The sequence below is a fragment of the Seriola aureovittata genome, chromosome 19, assembly GCF_021018895.1.
Source record: "Seriola aureovittata isolate HTS-2021-v1 ecotype China chromosome 19, ASM2101889v1, whole genome shotgun sequence".
NCBI lineage: Eukaryota > Metazoa > Chordata > Actinopteri > Carangiformes > Carangidae > Seriola > Seriola aureovittata.
Genome location: NC_079382.1, coordinates 11,167,652 through 11,188,726, shown reverse-complemented (window position 1 = coordinate 11,188,726; position 21,075 = coordinate 11,167,652). Strand labels below are relative to the sequence as shown.

The following is a 21,075-nucleotide window of genomic DNA, read 5'->3' as shown; positions in this document are numbered from 1 at the left end:
ACAAAACATTTCAAACTAATATATTAGTTTGAAATTTTGCCTAGCTTTGTGTTTGCTACTTGACCCAACCTGGAAAATGATGATGGGAGACAATGGCCTTATCCGTTATTATATTTCAATTTTTCCAAATAATATCATTAATTAAAAAAACAATTACGTGTTGTTTCTCATGCATACACATAGGGGACATGGGGGACAAGGGATAATAAAAGAAAAACCTGGCAGCAGTGGATCCACCACAGGTCAATAAGCGAGAGACAAAAAAACAAAAACAAAACAAAAAAACCCCTGGGAGACAAAAAGTGCAATTGTAAGCTCATCAGCCATCAACTCATTAGTGGTTGTCAGCCCCCGTCTACACTGCAATAATAAGTCTGCAGTAATTTCCTCATTAAGGCTGCTCCTTCAATCTGGAGCACTTTGGAGGAAGCTTCATAGCTCAGCAAGGTTAGGAGGACACGCCCTTAACTTTGGAAGCGGTGCAGTGGGTGCGAGTGCTCACCCTCAGCTGCTCATGTCATCAGTGGAGCAGAGAAAAGGGAGAGATTGAGGGTGGTAACTTCTATCAGCGAGCTTTTTTTTTTTCCTGCTTTGGCGCATCCGCCGTCGAGCTCTGCCTGCTGTGTTTACCTCTCTGTGGTCCGGGGAGAAACTGGGGGGGGAATCCACCTGCCGGAGAGCAAGACACACCTCGGGATGGATGCCCTGAAATCCGCCGGCAGAGCGATCATCAAGAGCCCCGGAGTTCCGCGGCACACATGGGGAACTTCAAAGCACGAAAGTGAGTGAGACTGTGTGTGTGTGTGTGTGTGTGTGTTCAAATGTTTGGATTTGGTACAATGTTGTAAAGATGTTTGGCGACGAAGCAGAGGTGGTATTATCTACCAGAGAGGGAGAGGAGGACCGTAGTGCCTCTGGCTGCTGAAGTGAGCTAGTGGTCTGTAGTGTTTTATTACTGGAGAGCTTTTGTTTGTCTTGCTGCCAGTAGCTGATGGATTGGATGTTCTGTAGTGTACAGAGCTGCTTTATTGTGTTGTTAAGTCTCAGTTGTGATTTACTTTTCTTCCTCCTGAGTGATATGGCCAGTCCTACTACCAGTTGTGCCTTCACAAAACAACTAGCCTACAGCATTTAAAACTAGCCCATTAGAACTGATACTGAAAGTCAGTCGATTAATCGAGTAGTCGATTCAGGAAAAAAAAAAAAAAGATTGGCAAACGTTTTAAAATGGATTAATCGTTTTAATGGTTCACAAATGCTAAATATAAAGCTATGCTGGTTAGCATTTACAGTTTGTATGGTCCATATAGGTTTGGAGACCTCACCTCGGGATCTTAGAACTTGTAAGGGGTATTTTTCTCTTCCTGCTCTTCCTGACATTTAATAGAATGAATGATTCATTCATTCATTAATAAAACAATTAACAGATAAATTGCTGTCAAAAATAGCAATTTTGTTTTGAAGCCCTAAGATTAGATGCTACACTAAAACTCTACCTTATAATTTATACCTAAGTAAGATCCTTTCATTTTATACCCAGTACTGAATACCTAATGGGATGAAACTGGGACGTTTGTCTATAGTGATTTTTCATTAGGTTTGTCTGTTTTCTCTCTCTATACCACACAGTCCTGAGGTAGTTCACAGTATGATACTTACTTTAAATCATTTACGTGTGCAATTTTTCAGCGATATATTTCGAGGTTATATCATACACACTGTTATTAAAGTAAACTTCAGGCTTTTTTGGGTGTTCTTTATCCGTTAGATAGATATATAGATAGATAGCATTCAGTGATTTGCAGCACTTGAACATTCTGTATTATTTGCTATTAGTTTATCAGGTTATTCAGAAAATATCATATTAAACATGCAAGATTGCTCCCGGACTACTACAGTGTGAAGTACAGGAGGTTGTGGGTGCTGAGTGAAGGGTCAGAGCAACAAATCTTGTCACACCATCAGTGACGGGCAGAGAGCGAGGGGCTGATCTGCAGCCTGCAGCTCTGCTGTCGCACTGATGTGTGAAGTGTTGTCTTGAACGCTCTCTCCCTGCAGTTACATCGCCTGTAAGCTTCTCACTGCCATAAATGCGAGCATGCTGCTTTTGCCTCATCCTGAATTCCTGCTTAGTGAATAATCAGCCGCCCATGCCAGCTTTCATTAAACATGACTGATTAATTTCACAGCCAGAAAGATGTGCTTGGTTTATTCACGCTCTCGAGGAAATGTTCTAGTAAATTATTGAATATTGAGTGTAAATCTGTGGGATTTAGAAGTTTTCTCAATGGATTAGGGCTTTAATGAGTCTTACTGACGATTTTAGTTTCTCAATTTGAGCACAAGATGTCAACGTTAAGTGACAGGTTGTCCTGAATGGTTTGCATTGATGGCTGTTGATGGATGCTGTGCTAAAACTCCTGATCTTGGTTTTTGTGCAGACACTGATGGAAAGGAGTTGTTATTGTTTCCCCCCAACGCCGGCAACATCACCATTTCTCCGTCATTTCCATGGCGACTTTGTGATGTCAAAAGCTGACAGGCAAACCATCAACATGTTATCTGGAAAGACATTGTCTGTGTCACATTGTTAGCAGGAGCCTCTGCATTCTGCTCTTTCCTGCTCTTATTGTTGTTGGTGTCAGGAAGAGAGGGAAGAAAAAAGCAGGATGATACTGTCAGAGCAGAATCCAGCTTTTTATCAGCGGCTGATGACAGAGGCAGTTTGTGTGTGAGAGCCACCAGAGGAATCAGGCTGGAAAAATGTGAACACAGCAGTCACAAACAGCACAGACAGACAGAATGACTGCTGATGTCCAGAAGCTACTTAGCAGGCAATTTGGAGAGAGGACAGCATCCTTATGCCAGCATGTGGCGATGCGTCAAAGATGGCTGTTGGAATGCAAATAAGGCAACATTGCATCTGCTTGGCACAGTCACACAAATTAGGTGTGATTAAAGTTAGAAAAAGAGTGATGAATTATTCGTGTCCTGTCTTTTGACTGGAGGAAATTGCCTCGCTTTAGTTAAATAACCACAGTAAATGACAATATACAGTTAATTTGAGGACAAATTGTGTATATTAACTTTGCCTTGCCAAGTTGTTTAATAGTGAGATTATGTAGAGGCCTGGTCATATGACAGAAAATCAATATCACAATAAATTTAAAACACCATCATGGCATTTAGAGTTTCTGTTCAAAGGTCATTTGTTAAATATGCCAGACTATCAGTCTTAAAGCATTAGCAGCAGTGATTTGTTTCAAATGAGACTGGAGTGTGAAGATGAGATAAAACAGAAGCACTAGAAAAAGACTCAGGTGTTGTATTTTTCGGGGACAGTGCTACTGAAAAGTCCACAGGGATAGCTTTTAATTCAACATGCCGGTATGATTAATTTGGTTACTTGACCTTTCTGCTGTCACCACTGTAAGGTTGAACTTTCCGCTTGATCAACACTCTGGCTAATGACCCTTTCAGACATGCGCCTCGTTACATTAATGGCAATTTTACATATCGGTCTAATGTGTGAATGAGCACCTGAGCCAGTTATATGTGGAAGTCATGACGCAACGTTACGAGGTTGGACCAAGTAATGTTTCTGTAACAGCAAAAGTCTGATGACTTAAATGCTGTTAAGATTAATATAAAGGCTGTAACAGTACAAGGTAAAGTGATTTCATGTCTTGTTTGCTTGATTAATAAGAGCAGTGTTATTAATTCATTGCTTAATTATCACATCATGTACAAGGAAAATATAAGTGTGTTAATAAGCCAGGAAACATTGTGAATGAGCCAATTTTAAGTTGGTTGCTAATTCATGTCACAATGTTTATAAGTGCAGTGGGAATAGCTGGCTTTTCAATAATAATCAGACCAGGAACATCTACTGTAGCCAGTCTTCAGTTCTTTAGCCAGCAGAAAACTGACATGTACAGCATTTCCCCATCACCGCTCGTGGCCGTCCGTTGTCATCTGTTGAGGTCAAAGCCACTGGCAGGACGGAAGAGGACACAGCATGTGCCTGGAGTACAAGCCATCTCTTTGCATCACGTCACATCGAGGCAGTATGGACCTTTCTGTACCTTAGAAGTGACACACACTTGCCCTTGGCACCAAGGACATCTGTGCTGTACAGTCTGCATCAGTTTAAAAAGGGTGTAGCTTTGGGACTTAGTTGTTTCCAGTGAGATTGTGTCCTTGGGTTTAGGATTTTTTTTGTTTGTATTTCTTTCTGTGATGTGTGATCAAAATCAAGGGAAAGAACTGAAAATAACGAGCTTCCTTTAAACCTTGAATACACATCTCAAGTGTGTTTCTGTTAGATTCTCAAGCGTTGTTGCTTTGAGGAAAAGAATCTGCTGTTTGTGTTGCTATGCTTTGTGACCCAGAGAAGAGCTTGATGTGAAATTAGTGGACTCAGCAGTCATTAGGTTCCACTGGTTGGGAACTCTGGCTGTTAAAGCTGACATGGTCTTGACTGAATGACATTCAGAAGGCAGTGGTGTCAGTTAGCACTGCCCCTCGAGGAGCAATTATCTCTCAGTAGCTCGTTAAGACTCGAGCACCACAGACACAGCAGTGAGGAAGAAGAGGGGGAGCAGAAGGAATGGTGGGAATATAGAGGATAATGATGGAGGGAGTGTCAAAGAGAGGGATGAAGGCGGGGATTAGTGTGTGTAGCAGATTACAGGGGGATTCCCTTGCTTTGAATGTGATAAATAAGATGATCAGTTGATAATTGGGGACTGATGGAGCATTTGGATTTGTGTTATGATCCACCATATAAGTATCATCAATGCAGCATTGATATTGAGTACCAAATCTAATCTGCCTATGTAGCCCGGGAAGCCCATTTAAAGAGTTATTTCACTAAGACATATTTTCCCACTTACTACTAATGGCGTCTAACTATGCTGATAGCTTTTCTGTCACCACCCACTAAGATAAAGGAAGTGAATGGAACTTTATTTGTGGTCCTGAAAATTTACAGTTAAAATAATCAGCAGTCCCAGTGACTCAGTTTACTCTGGTTTTATTGTATCTAATCATTTGCATTACCTTGTCACTGTTGATGCAGTGCTTTCAGTGACGAGGCCCTTCGTTTAGTTAACAACATCTACAGTAAAGGTTGTATTGGCATACAGTACATGACTTTTCACAGCAGTGCCCTGTTTACAGTTGGACACGCACAGATTAAAAATATAATGTATCAAGATTGGACAAACAGATGAGAATGAGAAAAATGGTAGTTACAGTGAGGGACAGATTTTGTGAATGTTGCGGAGAATCATTTTTAAGTGGCTTTACAATTTTTCCAATGCGACTGGTGTGTTCAAATGATGAAAGTTTTTCATTTATGGGTTCTAGTACAGGATTTCTAATACATCAGCAAAACAGTGTGTGTACTTTCACACACTAATATCCGTCTTGCACACCTCCGGCCTCCCCTCTGCTACAAGTCCTTCCAACTTTGTGTTCACAGCAAGGTGTTACGAAGCAGCAACTAAATACACAATTGAATAAAGTTATCCTTTGTACACGGGGGCCTACAAAAAACAATTCAGCCAACAACCATTAGCCTACGCTATAGGATTGCCATGATATGCTCAATGACAATGCTGGTGCTAAGCCAACTAGCAATAGCAACATTTGCTGACCATATTCATAATCATAAATTGGAAACAGCAAGTCAGCTAATGTTACCATGGCTACTGTTGCTGGTCACAAACTATCCAGTTACTTACGCTTCAAGGAGAAAAAAAAACAGTTCTGAGTCAAGTTGAAGCTTTGTAGCAGCTCATAGGGCTCTCCATCTTGGAAAAGCCAGACCTGTATTAGGTACATGGTCAGACAGGAAAGAAATTCACTCTTGGACTTATCCACTGGAACTTGCCTGCATGAACGGCACACAGAGAGGGTTGATAAAGACAATGATGGAGCTGGTAAAAACTTAAAAAACTTCATGGATGTTTTGGTCCTCTGGCTGACCAGAATTTATAGCAGAGATCCTTGTTTTTCTTTTTTTTTTTTTTTCATATGCTGGCATTCCACCATTTCCAGTAACACTTAAAGAAGAAACAGTTATTTCATCTAGCACTCACCAGGGTCTACCCAGAATATACACGCTCATTTGGAAGAGCACTTAAACCAATATGTGCTCTTATAGCTGAGCTTCAGTATATCAGGCCATGATTTAACCGAGCAGACTTCCCACCTATACTCTGCATAATTCATCCTCACAGCCTCATCAGTCTCACCAGTGGCACACTGAGGATAGATTAGATGATAAAGTGCCGCTAATGAGTTTTCATGGAGCATGCTTTGAGAAAAGTAACCTGTCTAATGGATTTCTCATTTCAAAGATCAGCAGTTGCCAAAGTTGTGAGGTATTGCTTGCATCGGATTGATGGATTTAAACACTTCAGGGTTCTTTGAATTTTACGGCTCAATAAGCTGAAATTGATCATATATTTGGTTCAGTTTGTTTTCTATAGTACTCTCTAGAGTAGTGGAGCAACATTAACAGATTTAGATGCTGTATTATAGGATAATTTTCCTTAACTAGATTTTACAAACATTTTTTTTTCTCTTGAAAAATACTTCATAGACATTTCCCTTTTAGTGCATGTGAAAATGAGTGAAATGGCTGTGAACATGATTTTTCAAATGCAGTTTTATTTAGTTGTATAGATAATAACTGAGGATTTTCTGTGAGTCCATGGCCTTTTGACTCTTTCCACTTTGGTCAGAAGAGAACTACATGAGCTAAATCCCCCTAAGACTCTGATTAGTTGGATTATTGTCAAAAGCGCAGCTACATCAGTGACAGCTCTGCACAGGCTGTATTTTTGCCTCTTGACTTTTTTTCCCCCACTATTTTTCGTTTCTGTGAAACTTTATGAACAGATTCAGTCACATTCTTCTTTCCGTAAGTGGTAATATTTTGTGTCTCTAAAATTCGATTTTAATGCAACATCCAGTTGGAAACATTACTGTTATCATGCACTTGTATTACCAAACTGCCCAGTGTGTGACTTGTGTCCTTCTTAGCCTTGCAGCAAGGCTCTAGGGAAGGGCTGGGTATTGCCACTGATTTACATCAGTTTGGATTCAGTGGGTGACGATTTGATGCAACTCCCGATTTAGATTGGATTCAATATGGAGATATTTCAGTTACAACACCGATATTGCTTGGATATGAAAGAGATTCTCAGAGTTGTTTTTCTAACTAAAATTGAAAACATTTGTTTACATAACGAATGGACCCCAAAGCAGTAACATTAATGTACTTTTTATTTAACATGACCAACAGTTTAGACACAAATCTAATAAAAATTCTTTTGGCTTTTTCTTGTACATCTTGCATATGTGTGTGTTTACGTCAAGCGTCTTCATAGTCTTTAAATCTGAAATGCAACCACACATCTGCCTTTAGACTTGCAAGTGCCTTCAGTGGAGCTGTGTCCGCCATGTTTTTGTCTCTCACGTGGTCAGATCTCGTTACGCAAGATCACGTGACGTAAAGGGGGGGGTTACAGTCTCACACATCCACATCCACGGGAGAGGCCTAGGTGTATATTAAATGAAGATTGAATCAGAGCATCGATTTTCTTTTTCAGTCCAGTCCTACTCCAGGGAAGGCATTGTGCATCTATTGGTCTATTGTGTTGACATATTTCAACAACTATTGGACAGATTGTGTACAGACTTTCATGTTTCTTACTCACTTTTGGTGATGCCCAGACAGTGCCACTGTTGCGTTGCCATTAGCATGCTAACACTCCAAACTAAGATGGTGAACATGGCCAACATTATACTGACAGCCTCACACACCCACTAGCATGGTTGTAAACTTGTTAGTCTGCATTTTTATGTCATTGCGGTCAGTGTGTTAGTGGATTGTTCTTATTCTATAGTTTATAAAAATAAAATCATTGTGTGTGTGTGTGAATTTAACATCTGTTTAATTAATGTTTGTTTTGTGAATCCAGTTCAGGCTCCAACTTTTTGGCAGCATTTTGCTCAGTCGGGAAGAGATGGAGTATTAAAAGGATTCAAGATATTGTCACACCAAACATGTTTCCGGGCAGGTTTGTTTGGGCAGGTGTGAACAATGCTATTCAACCTCACACTGGGTTGACAATTGCTTCACCACGCTAATCGCTCCTCTTGTCACACTTGTCGTCTTATGTTGTCGTGCTGCAGTTGCCATGGGTATTTTGAAACTGAATAAAGCCCCATTCTGTTGCTATCATAGGTCTTGGTTTAATCAAAGCTTAGTGGGAGCCCATCTGTCCTTTATTCCACAACTATCTTTTTTGTATTAATGCCATAAAATCCCAACTGTGTCAGGGAGATTCACCTTCATTCTTCCTTGTGGTTTAAGGATAACGAGGACGTTTTCAGCTGAAGATACATTGAACAGTGAGGATTTCTTTCTCTGTTGTCAAAACAAAGGACCTAATGCGAAGACACTGGAATTAGGATTTATGAGGGCTGTAACGAGGTGTGTGTTGGTGTGTGTGTGTGTGTGTGTGTGTGTGTGCGTGTGCGTGTGCGTGTGCGTGTGCATGTGTGTGTGTGTGTTTGTGTGTGTGTGTGTGTGTGTGGGTTATAGTATGTGCCCAGGGGGCTTGGTTAAATCTTTTAAAACCAACTTCTTGGGGAGGTAACTGCAACTTGCTACTTAAAATTTCCCTCCAGCAGCAACAATTAACTTTTGCATTGAATTTTTTTATATATTAAGCTGAAAACTCTCCTCCAGTAACTCAGTTTCAACTCTGCATTCATATATTGAATCCAATTTTTCATGTTGGCAATGTGATATTTTTTTTCACATGCTGTCTTGTGCCTGTTATGTCTGAGCAGCGAGTATATTTTCTTCACTGTTGCACTCCACAAATATTGATTTTTGAAGACTCGGCCTCATGTTATTAAAAATGGCTCCACATCATATTCTATATCGATTTTCTTTGTCAGTCCCTTGAGAGTTTGTGTTATGGCAGGTGTGTGTATATATAGAATAAGATGTAAAGGGCTATGTTTGGTAACTCGTGTGTTTCTTTTAAAGCCTTCTACGTGATCTAAGCCTACATTTTTATCCCTGGCTGCCAGTTTAGCAATGACAGAGATCAAGGCATCCTTCACATCCTGCGGTGTAACACAGACTAAATGCACGCCAGGTGCCCTGTTTGACCTCCATAAACACTTACACGTGTAATCAAACCACAGTTTTGGTCTCTTAGTTCATTATTATGCTGCTCTGTGCAGTCTCTCTGGAGGGTTTTTAGCACCAACTATCTTCCCTGGCCCGAAGTGTAGTGAATTATGCAACACAAGTGAAAGTGAGAGACCTTCTTGGGAGATCTTGGGAGAGTTGCTTGTTCACGCTACTGTAGCCACACACACACACACACACACACACACACACACACACACACACACACACACACACACACACACACACACACACACACACACACACACAGGTACATACACATGCACACACAATCCAGCTTCCTGTTTAGTGTGTACAGCGACGTCCTATCATCTGTGTCCTCCTACTGTTTGATGTCCATGACAGCTGTCTGTGAAATGGGATATGCTGTCACTCCAGTGTAAGAGTCTTTTTGAGCATGTTTTCAGCTGTTATTCAGTTTGTGGTGTTTGTGTGTGTGAGAGAGGGAGATTAAGTACTGCAGATGCCTTACTTGGTATGTGTGTGTGTGTGCGTGCGTGTGTGCGCGTGCGTGTGTGTTCGTATCGGCTGAACCTGCTCCTCCATTGGAGAGCTAAATCCCATCTCCATGCTCTGTTCCTCTGAAAAATTCAAAATCCCCTCACCATTTCTGACACATCATGCTCCAATCTGAGCCAAGGAACCCACTCCTAAAAATAACCATGTACTGTCAAAGTGAAAATGGAAAACTTTTGTAACTCGTTGCTGTGTAGAAACACAGTGTAGAGGCTATTATGGTTAGAACAAAGCACTAAAAAGGCCAGTAGGCGTTAGCACATAATGCGATGTTTGATGCTGTGGTTGTCAAAATAATTGAGATGATCTGTTAATGTTCAAACCAGCAGAGATTAATCATTAGATTTTTAACTGACTCCTTTGATTAGCTTGATATTTATTAATTATGAAGTCAAATGCAGATGATCAACTTTATATACTTTTAATCATTTTCACGTTCATTTTTACATAAAAATTACTTTTAGGTGCCCTTGGTTAAGTTGATGAAGGTCATACCATGAATACAAGTGTCTGTCCTGCTGCTACAATGCCAAACTTCTGATGAGAGAAGTTTTTTTTATTCATCAGATCCCTGGGTAAGGCCTCTCAGCTTTTGGGTCAGTATGCAGATTGAGAGGAAGACTACAGGCAATACACAGAGCTGAATAAGCGCTGTAACCTCCTGTGCAAGGCTAGAAAACTCTTTTAATCATTATATTCTCTGAAAAACACTATAATTATAAAAATAAAAGGTCAGGCAGTAAAACACAGTGATCTTTCTAGCAAAGATGGGGATGCAACATTATAATAATTAGAAACTAAAAGGGATTTTAAGTAGGCTTAATAATGAGGTAGTTTAGATGGAATTTCTACTTTATTTGTTGTACTACCATTATTATAGAAGCAACAAGAACAGTTTTTCTCATACAGTACACTATTTGCTATGACATTATGCCATACTTCATTGCGCCCCCTTCACCTCTGAAACCAAACCTAATGTTCCACAATCCTCTGAAGACAAATACAGTCCAGGAGCTTTTAAAGTATACATACTGATATCGAGTAAAGGCAAAAAAAAAAAAATATATATATACCAAGAAAATATGTATTATTTAGTTTGAATGAGACATTTCCACACTATTAAGGCACAGCTCAAGCACTCACATTGATTACCCCTTTAATATCCTGATACTCCGCCAATGTATCCAGCTGTGTCAGACTAGCATCCATCACTCAAGTGGAAGGGTCTAAAGTGCTCCACCACATTAGAGGGGATTCCTGTGGGAAGCCCTCATCTATTAACGGGGCGCAGAGATACACTGTCTCAAATGAGATCAGCAGCTCTCGAAGGTGACTTGTTTTGCTCTGGTGTGATAATGGGTGGGGAAGCTAATGATTGCTCAAACAGAGTGTTGTTTTCCAAGCCCTCAGCTTGAGATGGGGATTGGGAAACCTGTTTTTCTTTTTTGTTTTGTTTTGTTTTTTGTTCTTTTTACCAGTCACGGCTTTATCCTTGAATAGAAAAACAAAATATATAATATAGGATATATAAACCTATTATTTCATGAATGGATTTCTTTTGAAGGAGCTATTTATAGCTGATGAGGCTGCTGAAATAGGAGCCAGGAGACTCCAGGGGGAAAAGATGTGTATCAGCAAAGAGAAAATTGTGCCCTGTTTGAATTGCTAATGAAAACAATCCTTCCACGGTGCTGAGCAGTTATACTTTATGAATAAATAGCCGTGAGGAGAGATTTCTTTCAGTATGGGAGGAGTGTCTGCATTGCTAATGTGGTTGTATTTTGGCATGATTCTGGAAATGTTTACTCTTTCTCTAGTGAACTTTACTGTACCTCCATAATATACGTAGGTGCCGTCCTTTTTCTCAACAGTTGGTTCAGTCGCAAATATTCCTGGTTCTACATAAAGAAACGGCTTTAGAAATGTTAGAGTAATAATTGTAAGGTTGAAATATTCATGCAGGTCATATGGTTGGAAAAATTGACCTTGATGCTTGTGACCTATATGGAAATCTCAGAAGTCTTTAACAGGCAGCAGCAGCAGCCTACATGACAGGCATAGACAAACAGTAGCTGCTGAGTCACTCAGTAAAAATGATCCAAGGCACCTCCAGTGGACAGTTAGTGTGGAAGTCACCTCCATATGTAATACCCTTCAGTCAATGATGAACTGTAACTGTCAGGAGATATTAAACAGTGTAAATAACAATCTCTCCTCTTGCCATGCTGTGTTTGATGAATTAGCGCATAGTGAAGCAGATCAATGAGCATTTAATTGGCTTTACACAAGTCTTTCTGAAAAAGGCAAAATAGGTTGTCAGTGCCCTCAGGTTTGGTTTCACTGAGGCAGCTAAAATGATTTGGAGACGGTTGGGGAATGTGTCATAGTCATGATTAAAAAGAAACAAATTTGTTAGGAAAAATTATTTTTTTTGTGGTAGTGCATAAACACAACATTGCTATATTATCCCATTTATAAAGCTGTCATGGCACAACTTGTTAGCAAACTGGTGCCTATAGTAGTTAAACAATCAGCATTCATTTGAAGTCATGTTTCACGTTACCTGACCTGAAATAAGTCCAATGCTCACTCTCCTTTTTGCTGTGTTTTGGTCTCCACCAACTCTGGCTGCTAAGTTCTCCACTATGTGTCTGCTGCTGGAAAATAGGTTGATACCAAAACAATGAGAGTCAAGACACTAAAATGCTTAGCAGAGCTGAAGGGAAACTCTGTGGGTTTGTCACAACAAGCGAGACATTTCTCATTACACATAATCCTTTGAGCCATTGTCTATGTAAAAATATAAATTATTGCAGTTTTAAGCTGTTGAACAAAGAGTAGAAACTAAAAGCAAAAATATGTTTAATGCACATTACATAATAATATTGGTTTCTTTCTGAAATGAATCTTTTTCGCTGCAGCTTTTCCACCTGTTCCTACTTTGTAAATAAGGACATCCTGACCTAGCAGTTGTTGGTGTCACCTCCATTCTCATGGAAATGTGGTGCTACCGTGACATGCCAGGCAACTTTGAATGTCATTTGAACCAACATGATATATAGTACACAGCAGACTACAGTGAAAACTCTTCAGTTATTCTGTTGCAACTCCTCACTGTGGATTCTGCATCCTGGAATTATACCATGTGGCTTGTTAAAAAATATTTTCATTTCCTGCTTATCTAGCTCCATCCTTCTGCACAGCACCACACCAACAGCACCCGAACTGCGGCTGTCTGCAGAGCAAATATTAGTACAGTTTTCCCTGTGGGGATGCCAGCTATAAATAGAGTACAGGAAGTCATTCAGGAACAAAACCCAAACGTCTGTGTTGACTTTTAATTTGAAGCATGTAATAATGCCCGCCCGCAAAATAACCCCATCGCTAATCCCATTTCATTCTCTGGACACTTCTGAGGACAAAACATGCTTCTTAGCGTACAGAAGATAAGGCTGTTTTACTGCCGTACAGTATGTGAGGACGCCGGGTTGATCCTCTCTAATTAATGATTCACGGAGCCTTTGGAAGACAGGTCCTGATGGGAGGCCTATGTCTTGCATAATAACTGCAGTCAAAGGCAATTAGCATTCAGGACATTATAGGAAAGTCTTTTATCAAGTTGTGATTGTGTTTTCGTTTATCATTTTAATACTTTGTTATCACACACGCTGTATCTTTCACGCTCCCAGGCACACTTACCATTTGAATGCTGAATTTTTTTTAATGTAAAATGCCTGATATTGAGTGATATCTTTTAAAGCATCTAACAATATCTTAAAGTCTTTTTTTTTTTTTTACATTGAGAATAATGTTTATCTCACCTCATGTTTTGGTTGTGTAAGATTGCAAAGCCACATAATGTCACTAATTCACATTTCTTCCCTCATATTCCCAATCTGACCTAAACAGCTTCCACTTTGCAGCGGCTCTGTTTGCTCAGCTGTGCATATACCAGATAACTCTTATCTTCATTATGATTAACAGTAGATAGGGTGTTTGAAGTGAAAGCAATTAATGAGGGGTTTGGGAGAAAAGGGGATTATGCTGAAAGATCCACACCAGCACTGATTCATTCAAGGACCTCCGGGGCAAATAGTTGATTCCTGAATCTGAATCTTTTTACTCCAGAGATATTTTTCCTGTCAATGTAAATTAAATAGAAGCTTGAAAGAAATGGTACGGAAGCTCCACTGTGCTGAAATATAAGAAGGGGAAAAAAAGTAAGCAAACACAATTAAATCCCTTTATGGCCCTCAGGGATTGAATCATGCATTTTATTGGTTTTGCTTACATTTGTCTTTTTCAGTTTTTGTGATGAGGAAATGCAAAGCATCACACTGACGCATGAATTCAGTCAAATATCTCCACAACACTACTTTTTCAAAGCTTTCAGGAGTTGTAATTCAAAAACGGTAATGATGTGGCAAATGAAAAGGTGGCTGCACTTGATGTGGTGATCGAATTAAAAGATAGACCAGGTGAAACACCATCCATTACAAACCAAAATCTATTATATTTTCAAAGAATTTTTTGGTTTATGCTTTTCTCCCGAAAACCCGCTTCCTCGTGTAATATCCATCAGTTTGATACAAGCGATGGAAAAGACTACACCATGAAATAAACCAATGTAATCATACGAGGAACAGCAGTAAAACCTACTTTGTGAAAATGCATTTTGTGTGAATATTTGAGCTTTGCTCCTTACAGTATTTAACCGATGCGATTTGGCACAGGGCCTTTGTCAGGGTGTGCATTCATTACTCATTAGACAAAGACCAACAAAAACAACTTTTTTAGCAGAAACAACTTATTTTATCATTTCCTGTGTGACATACTGGAAGCAAAATAATTGGCAAATATTTTGATATTCAATTAATACATAAAATAATTTCTCATGTTAAAATTTAATATTAAATGCCAAGGTTTTACCAGTTCCAGCTTGTTATTTGTTAGGATTTGCTGCTCGTCTTAGTTTTTTATGTGATAGCAGTTTGAAAATCCTTGAAGGTTGGAGTGTGGGTTGGTTAAAACAAGCAATATGAATACATCACCCTTGGCTTTAGGAACTTGTAATGGACATCTTTTTCTGTCTGCAGGTGCTCTGCAACATTCCTGTTATTTCAAGTTCACGTCCGTGTGAGGAGAGTGAAAGGCAGGAAGTCAAAGTTGGGGTGGTAATATTTGAGAATAGCATGACATGAGGTTTTGTGTGTGGGCCCAGGGGATGTGTAATATCCAGTTCCAGAGGTGGGAGTTTTATGTACTGCTCCAGTTCAGAGCGCAGGGTAATCCCACTGTCATTTCGAGCATTTTATGTGGTTTGTACATTTCTTTTGATGCCTGGCCAAGGTGCTCAGTAATGTAATTTGCAGGTACCACCTCCCTGCCGCTGCTGGGAAGCGATAGTGCCTGTGGTTGCTTAGCAACATAGGCTGTTTGATCCCATGACTCTTGCCTTTGTTAATGTTGATGTTGTCAGTGTTGTACTGATTGAGAGGTATCTAATAAGCTGCTGTTCTTTTCATTCTCTCGGTACAATCAGAAGCAGAGGGAGTGTAGATGCAATAGATGAGACAGGTGAGGTGAGGATTAGAGTAAAGAAAACAGTAAGAAGAGCGAGAGCCTGAAAGGAAGGACTTAGCTCTACTTGGTTTCCCCCTCAAGGCAGAATCAGGAAACCAGTTACACACACCCCCACACCCTCCCACACATACGCGCTATCCCAGCCCACCATCTTCCCTGAATGTGCGGCCTATTTTCCCTGTCAAGGTGGTGTCCTAGATACAAAGTTCCATCAGATGAGTAAAATAGTAAGGCAAAGAGATTCTATCAAGGGAGATATGGAGGATGGGAGTGTCAGCAAGCTCAATGTTTCCTTCCTCACGTGTTGATGTGTTGTACTCATTCCTTTTTGGATTTAAACCAAGACGGTGTGTGAAACCTCTGCTCACTGACCCGCAGTGAAATCGAAAAACGGGGGATGCTTTTGTTATGTTGACCCTGGAGCACACACGTATTCCAACAGTTTTCCCAATTAACTCAGATGATGGTATCTTTAGAAGTGTGTGTGTGTGTGTGTGTGTGTGTGTGTGTGTGTGTGTGTGTGTGTGTGTGTGTGCGCGCGCGCACCCACCCCCTGCGAGGCTATGCATATGCCCTCTCTGTTGCTATATTACTCCTGTGTGCATATCTGTGCGCTCCTGTTTGTGTTATTAATTAACCGTCAGTGTACATGTTCAGCCAGAGGAGAATTCACCCGGGTACGATTTTGACTTCTCAGTGCAAATTAAATTACTGAGTGTGGAGCTGGAAGAAACAGCTGGTGATCGCTGCATGTAGCTGAAAGGCGTGCAGAGCACATGGTGCCTATTATACTTCAACAGCACTTCCCAGAGTCAACTGAGCTACTGTGAAATGCTACACTTGTCAGTTGTTTGTTCAACAGAGTGTCGGGTATTTTACAGCGTTTCACCGTCTCACGGCAGTGCTGTTATAACTTAACGTGAATACACTCGGGGCCCGATGCAGAAGAATGTCATCGGCTTGCAGCGTGCCGTTATTGTAATGCAACGATCCCTCTAGTGTGTGTGTCCCAGCTGTGAGGCTTTTGTGTGAACGTAGTGGGTCAGTGCACTCACCGCAACAGCCCAGGTGTGAGGGTGTTGCCAGGCGTCAGTTTAATAAAGATGCAAACGTCATCAGTGCACCACCGTGGCCTCGCCCTCCCTAATCTTGTTTTGTGCTCTCTAAAATTAGATCACCTTTCTCCACACACTCTCGCTCCCTAACACACACTTGACAAACGTGTACGTATACACTGGCCTCTCGAAAACTCAGAAACGGCACTCGTCTTTGTGCGCCTCAGTATTTTCTTCAACATGTTAAAATCCAATTAGCCTCCCTCTGCTTGTTCCTGTCACTCTTATCAGTCCCAGTCCCTCTGTAGACTCACACAGGATTTATTAAAAATTTAAGCGCCCCTCTTTTAGGGGGATAATATGTTGGAAAACCCTGCAGCATCAACATGAAGCTCGTTAATAATTCATGAGTGTAGCCTGGTGAAGGCTGTAGCACTTATGTATGCTTTGTAGTGCTGTGACATTTTAAAGAATTCAACCATGCAATAAAGCTTTTGACCAGGAGTTGATGTATTACGTCTTGGGGTGATCCAAACTATACCTAAAGCTTAATATTGAAACTGATCTAATTTAAGTGTGCTTTAATTGTTTGAAAAATACCTCTTTGCTAATCCCCACCACACGTTCCTGTTGCTATGCCTGTCGATCTTTCCATTCTAGTGAGACATATATATATGTGTATTTTGCTAACAGTGCCAGTTTTGACATTCAAAATATGTCTTAATAGTCTCCGATTTAACACAGAAGTAAACAAGAGCGGGACTTCTCAGTTATAGTTGACCACTGTCAATTTTTGTCACCTTAATATCGACTATCGCTGGACGATTTTATAGCTAGCTAGCTAAGGGGACACTGCTAAGCCAGGACTGCACTGTCACTGTTTATTGGAGGGGTTTTAGTGGGGTAGGGGGTTCATCTGCCATTATAATCAAATATACACTGCTGACAGTTCTGCAGCCGTTCTCATCACAATGAAAGACAATGGAATGATTGTTGTGTTTATGCATTAAAAATTCTTCAGAAACATATATGGGTAAAGTGCTGCTGCAGGGATAGTGTGGTATCCATTTATCTGTGTAGTTAAGAGTATTGTTGAGCAAAAGACTGAAACCCTTTGTGTTATTCTGTAGCTGTACCTGACCTCTGACCTGCTGGGGAGCGGAGACGGCAAAAAGATGAATTTTTGGATCAATAGTTTATTAAAGAACCACTCTTACATAGTGGGTCATCTCTTACTCTCCGTCGCCATGCACCTCTCATCGGCAACAGTCAAGGGCAGCCGCCATGCCGTCCTCCATGTATCTAAGCAATCGCATGTAATGACATCAAATGTGCTCTCTGGTTTTGAAGCAGCCCCCACAGTGTGACTGAAGATTAGTTAATAATTCAGAGTTGTTGGAAGCGGTGTAACGGGGATGGTGTTCTCTGCTGTTCGCCTTCACAGCTGCATGGGGCCTGCCAGCGACAGATGGCTCGGCCCATGTGGAGAGTTTGGTGCCAGTAGAAGCCCAGTAGAGTGTTGGACAACGATTGTGTGCGTGTGTCTCTGTTTCTCGTTTCTCTCTCTCGCTCTCCACGCTCCTCTTTGTGAATCTCAGTATCTTTATACTTGTCAGTGCTATGAGCATAAATACCTCGTGAACACAGGAGAAAAAACAAAATGTGCTGCGACGTCAGCCGGTTAATGCATTCGTTATATGGTTTTCTTTCTCACAGCAGACTTTGGTGATAAAAGAGTTCTTTGAAATGCTGTGGATTAATGGATCATGTTTCACTTATTGCCCCATTAAGTTTATCACAGAATGTGGTCTGTTTTGCGTAGTTTTGTAAGTGATTCTTCTCCTGATGCTCCTCTGTGGGGTGTCCAGGTGTCTCTGAGAGATATTTTAAGCCTTTCCGCATGGGCTCGGTCCCCCCACCCCGCCCGCAGTAGTCAACCAGAGGACAGCTCTGTGCTACTTGTTGGAAATCACAGCAGCAGCAGGACATCGGAGCCATTCTGTACAATCTATCAGAACCCAGCTGATACTCAGTTTTTCTGGCCTGTGCAACATTTTTTTTTTTTTTTTTTTTCTGAGATCCATAATGTTTTCCACTGCGGGGATTCTAGCCTCTCTGCCAGTAAAAGATGGCAACAAATCTCTCTCAAATCTCAGTGAAGTTAAGGTGCGGGATGGAATCGAATTCAGACGTGCAAGCATAGAGTTGTCAGGAATATGAGGTACATTTCCGGATGGCTTTGCAGTTCTGTTGTTTATGTTTCAAAGACAAAATAAATCTGAAATAACCATGCACAACACTCTCAGTAGAGCTGATCTCATTATCTTATGTACGCACATTTTTAAAATTTAAAAACTTTCCTACAGGAGTGTAATAGAAACACACTGCTCCGACAGAGAGGCGTTTTAAGTGCGCCAATGAAAAAGTTTCATATTTAAATCATCGTCTCCCACAGAATTTGTCTGAGTCTGTATATCCACATCACTGTCTGCTCAGCTGTGACTTCACTCTGCCAGCTCACATACTGTCCGTGCCAGCTATTGTAAACAGTCTGCTTGACTTTTGACTTGAAATTTATATATGACACGTTCATCTGTCGTTTGCAAGCATTCCACAAGTAGTAAGTAAAAGGTTGTATTAGTTTGGATATTGTTCATGATTCTACTACTACATTCATTTATAATGATAAAAAAAAAAAACGATAATGATAATAATGTTTGCTCATCTACATAGCTGTTACGGCCCAGCTCTGACACCATAACAAATAGGGGAAAGCACGCATGGATGTAACTAAAATAAACATTTTTTTTAAAAACAGAAATGAGTGTTTCGTCGACGAAGAAAAGAAAAAAATCAAAATATTTCAGTAAATTCCAATGTCCTGTGTTTTTGTCCCATCAGAGCTGCCAGAGAACTGGACAGACACCAAGGAGACGTTGCTGGAGGGGATGGTGTTCAACGTGAAGTACCTGGGCATGACGCTGGTGGGCCAGCCCAAAGGAGAGGACATGGCTTCGGCAGCCATTCACAGAATCGTCGCCACGGTGATTAATAACCTTACTCCGCGTGTTATCTCACTCTGACATTCTACCATCCCTGCCTGACAGATCTTGTGTACTGTTTGGCTTCCATTGTGCCTCCTGCATGCAGCACATATCAATGTTGCATAGATTTCTGCAGGCACGATCGGCACCTTCATTAGCAACATGAAATTTCAAGAGTGACGCTGTGAAGATTTCAATTACAGTGGCGCTTTTTATAGAAATTCTCCTGTGGATTTGTGAAATTACAGCCTCAGACTGCAATACGCATTATCTGAATGACTTAAAGGGGAACAGTTGTTAAATTTAGATTTTATCCATGTTACCCCGATGACCCAAGACAATGTTTTTTGTCAGGAGAGAAACTGGTAAATTGTTGCACCATATCTCCAGACATACAACTTGGAGTAATGCTACAGACAAAGAGAGGGAGACTCACTCGAATCAGCAAGCGTATTCTCATGGTCATGAAATGATTGTGCACACTCATAATTGCCTAATTCAGTATTCATGGATCAGTGTGGCCTTCTACAGTTAGTAAGGAAACAAGAAAGATGTGTCTCCTTTGTGGCTATTGAGGAAAATAATCTGAATGTTCAGTAAACTGCTGAACTGCCACCAGAATGACTTTAAAACTGAATAATCAGTGGTGTACTCCTTCAACCTTTATGCACTTCTAGTTGGATCATGTTTACATCAAGGTCAGTATGGTGGCATGAAATCAAAGCCGCTAATCCAGGATTATCACGAGTTGAACATTTGCAGCAGTGAAACCGGTGATATGATGTTTGCTCAACAACACACTGAGCCACACGGGGGATTTCTGAGCATGGTGCTCCGCATCGATCGGGATCCTGTCAATTCACAAGACCGTTTTCTGAAACTGCAAATAGAAACTTGGAGATGCTCAAAACCCCAATTATCTGCATGTTTTGCGTTAAAACTTCACATTATATTCATGTATCTTCCCTCACACACACACACACACACACACACACACCTATTCACTGAATGCTGCCAACAATGAAAATGTCTAATCTGTTGGAAGGCTTTGTCTGCAGTCTAATCACCCCCCCCCCCCCCCCCCCCCCACACACACACACACACACACACACTTCTCAATTACAGGCTGAAGCGAACCTAATGGCAGGATTAAGATTCAATCGATTTACACCAGGACAGAAAAAGAAACCCAGTTGTCTCTGTCTGTTCCCTTAGAAACCAATCAGCCTGAATGGGATGACTGAATACATTTATGACTTTCCCATTTATGACATGCGTTAGTCAGGCGTGATAAGACAAGTCAGGGCGACCAAACGTATAGAGAAAGGCTGAACTTGGCCTATCTCAAGCTGACAGATTGGTTTTTGCCTCGTGGCGTGACACTTGTAACGTGACAGCAGAAGAATGTGGTTGTTAGCACTTCCTACATGGATGAGCTGCCACAGTCAGGCACAGCACCCTTTCCCTCTCAGTTTCCCATACATGTCAGTGCTGTGGGTTTAAGCAGAGTGGTGCTGTTGGTTGTCACCGTCTCCAGGGCATCTAGGCTCCTACAGAAAGCCGTGGCACCGGTCCCGTCGTCCCCGAGAAGTCCTAGTTTTTTCTTCAAGCAAAGATCCCGCTCCTTTTCATCCTC

The 21,075-nt window shown here is 41.0% G+C and overlaps 1 protein-coding gene across 1 annotated transcript in view; it reads left to right on the top strand.

Moving 5' to 3' along the window:
- Positions 1-130: 130 nt before the first annotated feature.
- si:dkey-71h2.2 (low density lipoprotein receptor adapter protein 1) overlaps positions 131-21,075 on the top strand; it is a 41,117-nt gene continuing 20,172 nt past the window's right edge. Inside the window, exons 1-2 of the mRNA XM_056363378.1 lie at positions 131-781; positions 19,297-19,439. Of these exons, the coding sequence (XP_056219353.1) occupies positions 697-781; positions 19,297-19,439 (228 nt within the window). The 5' untranslated portion in view covers positions 131-696. The remainder of the gene's footprint in view (positions 782-19,296; positions 19,440-21,075) is intronic.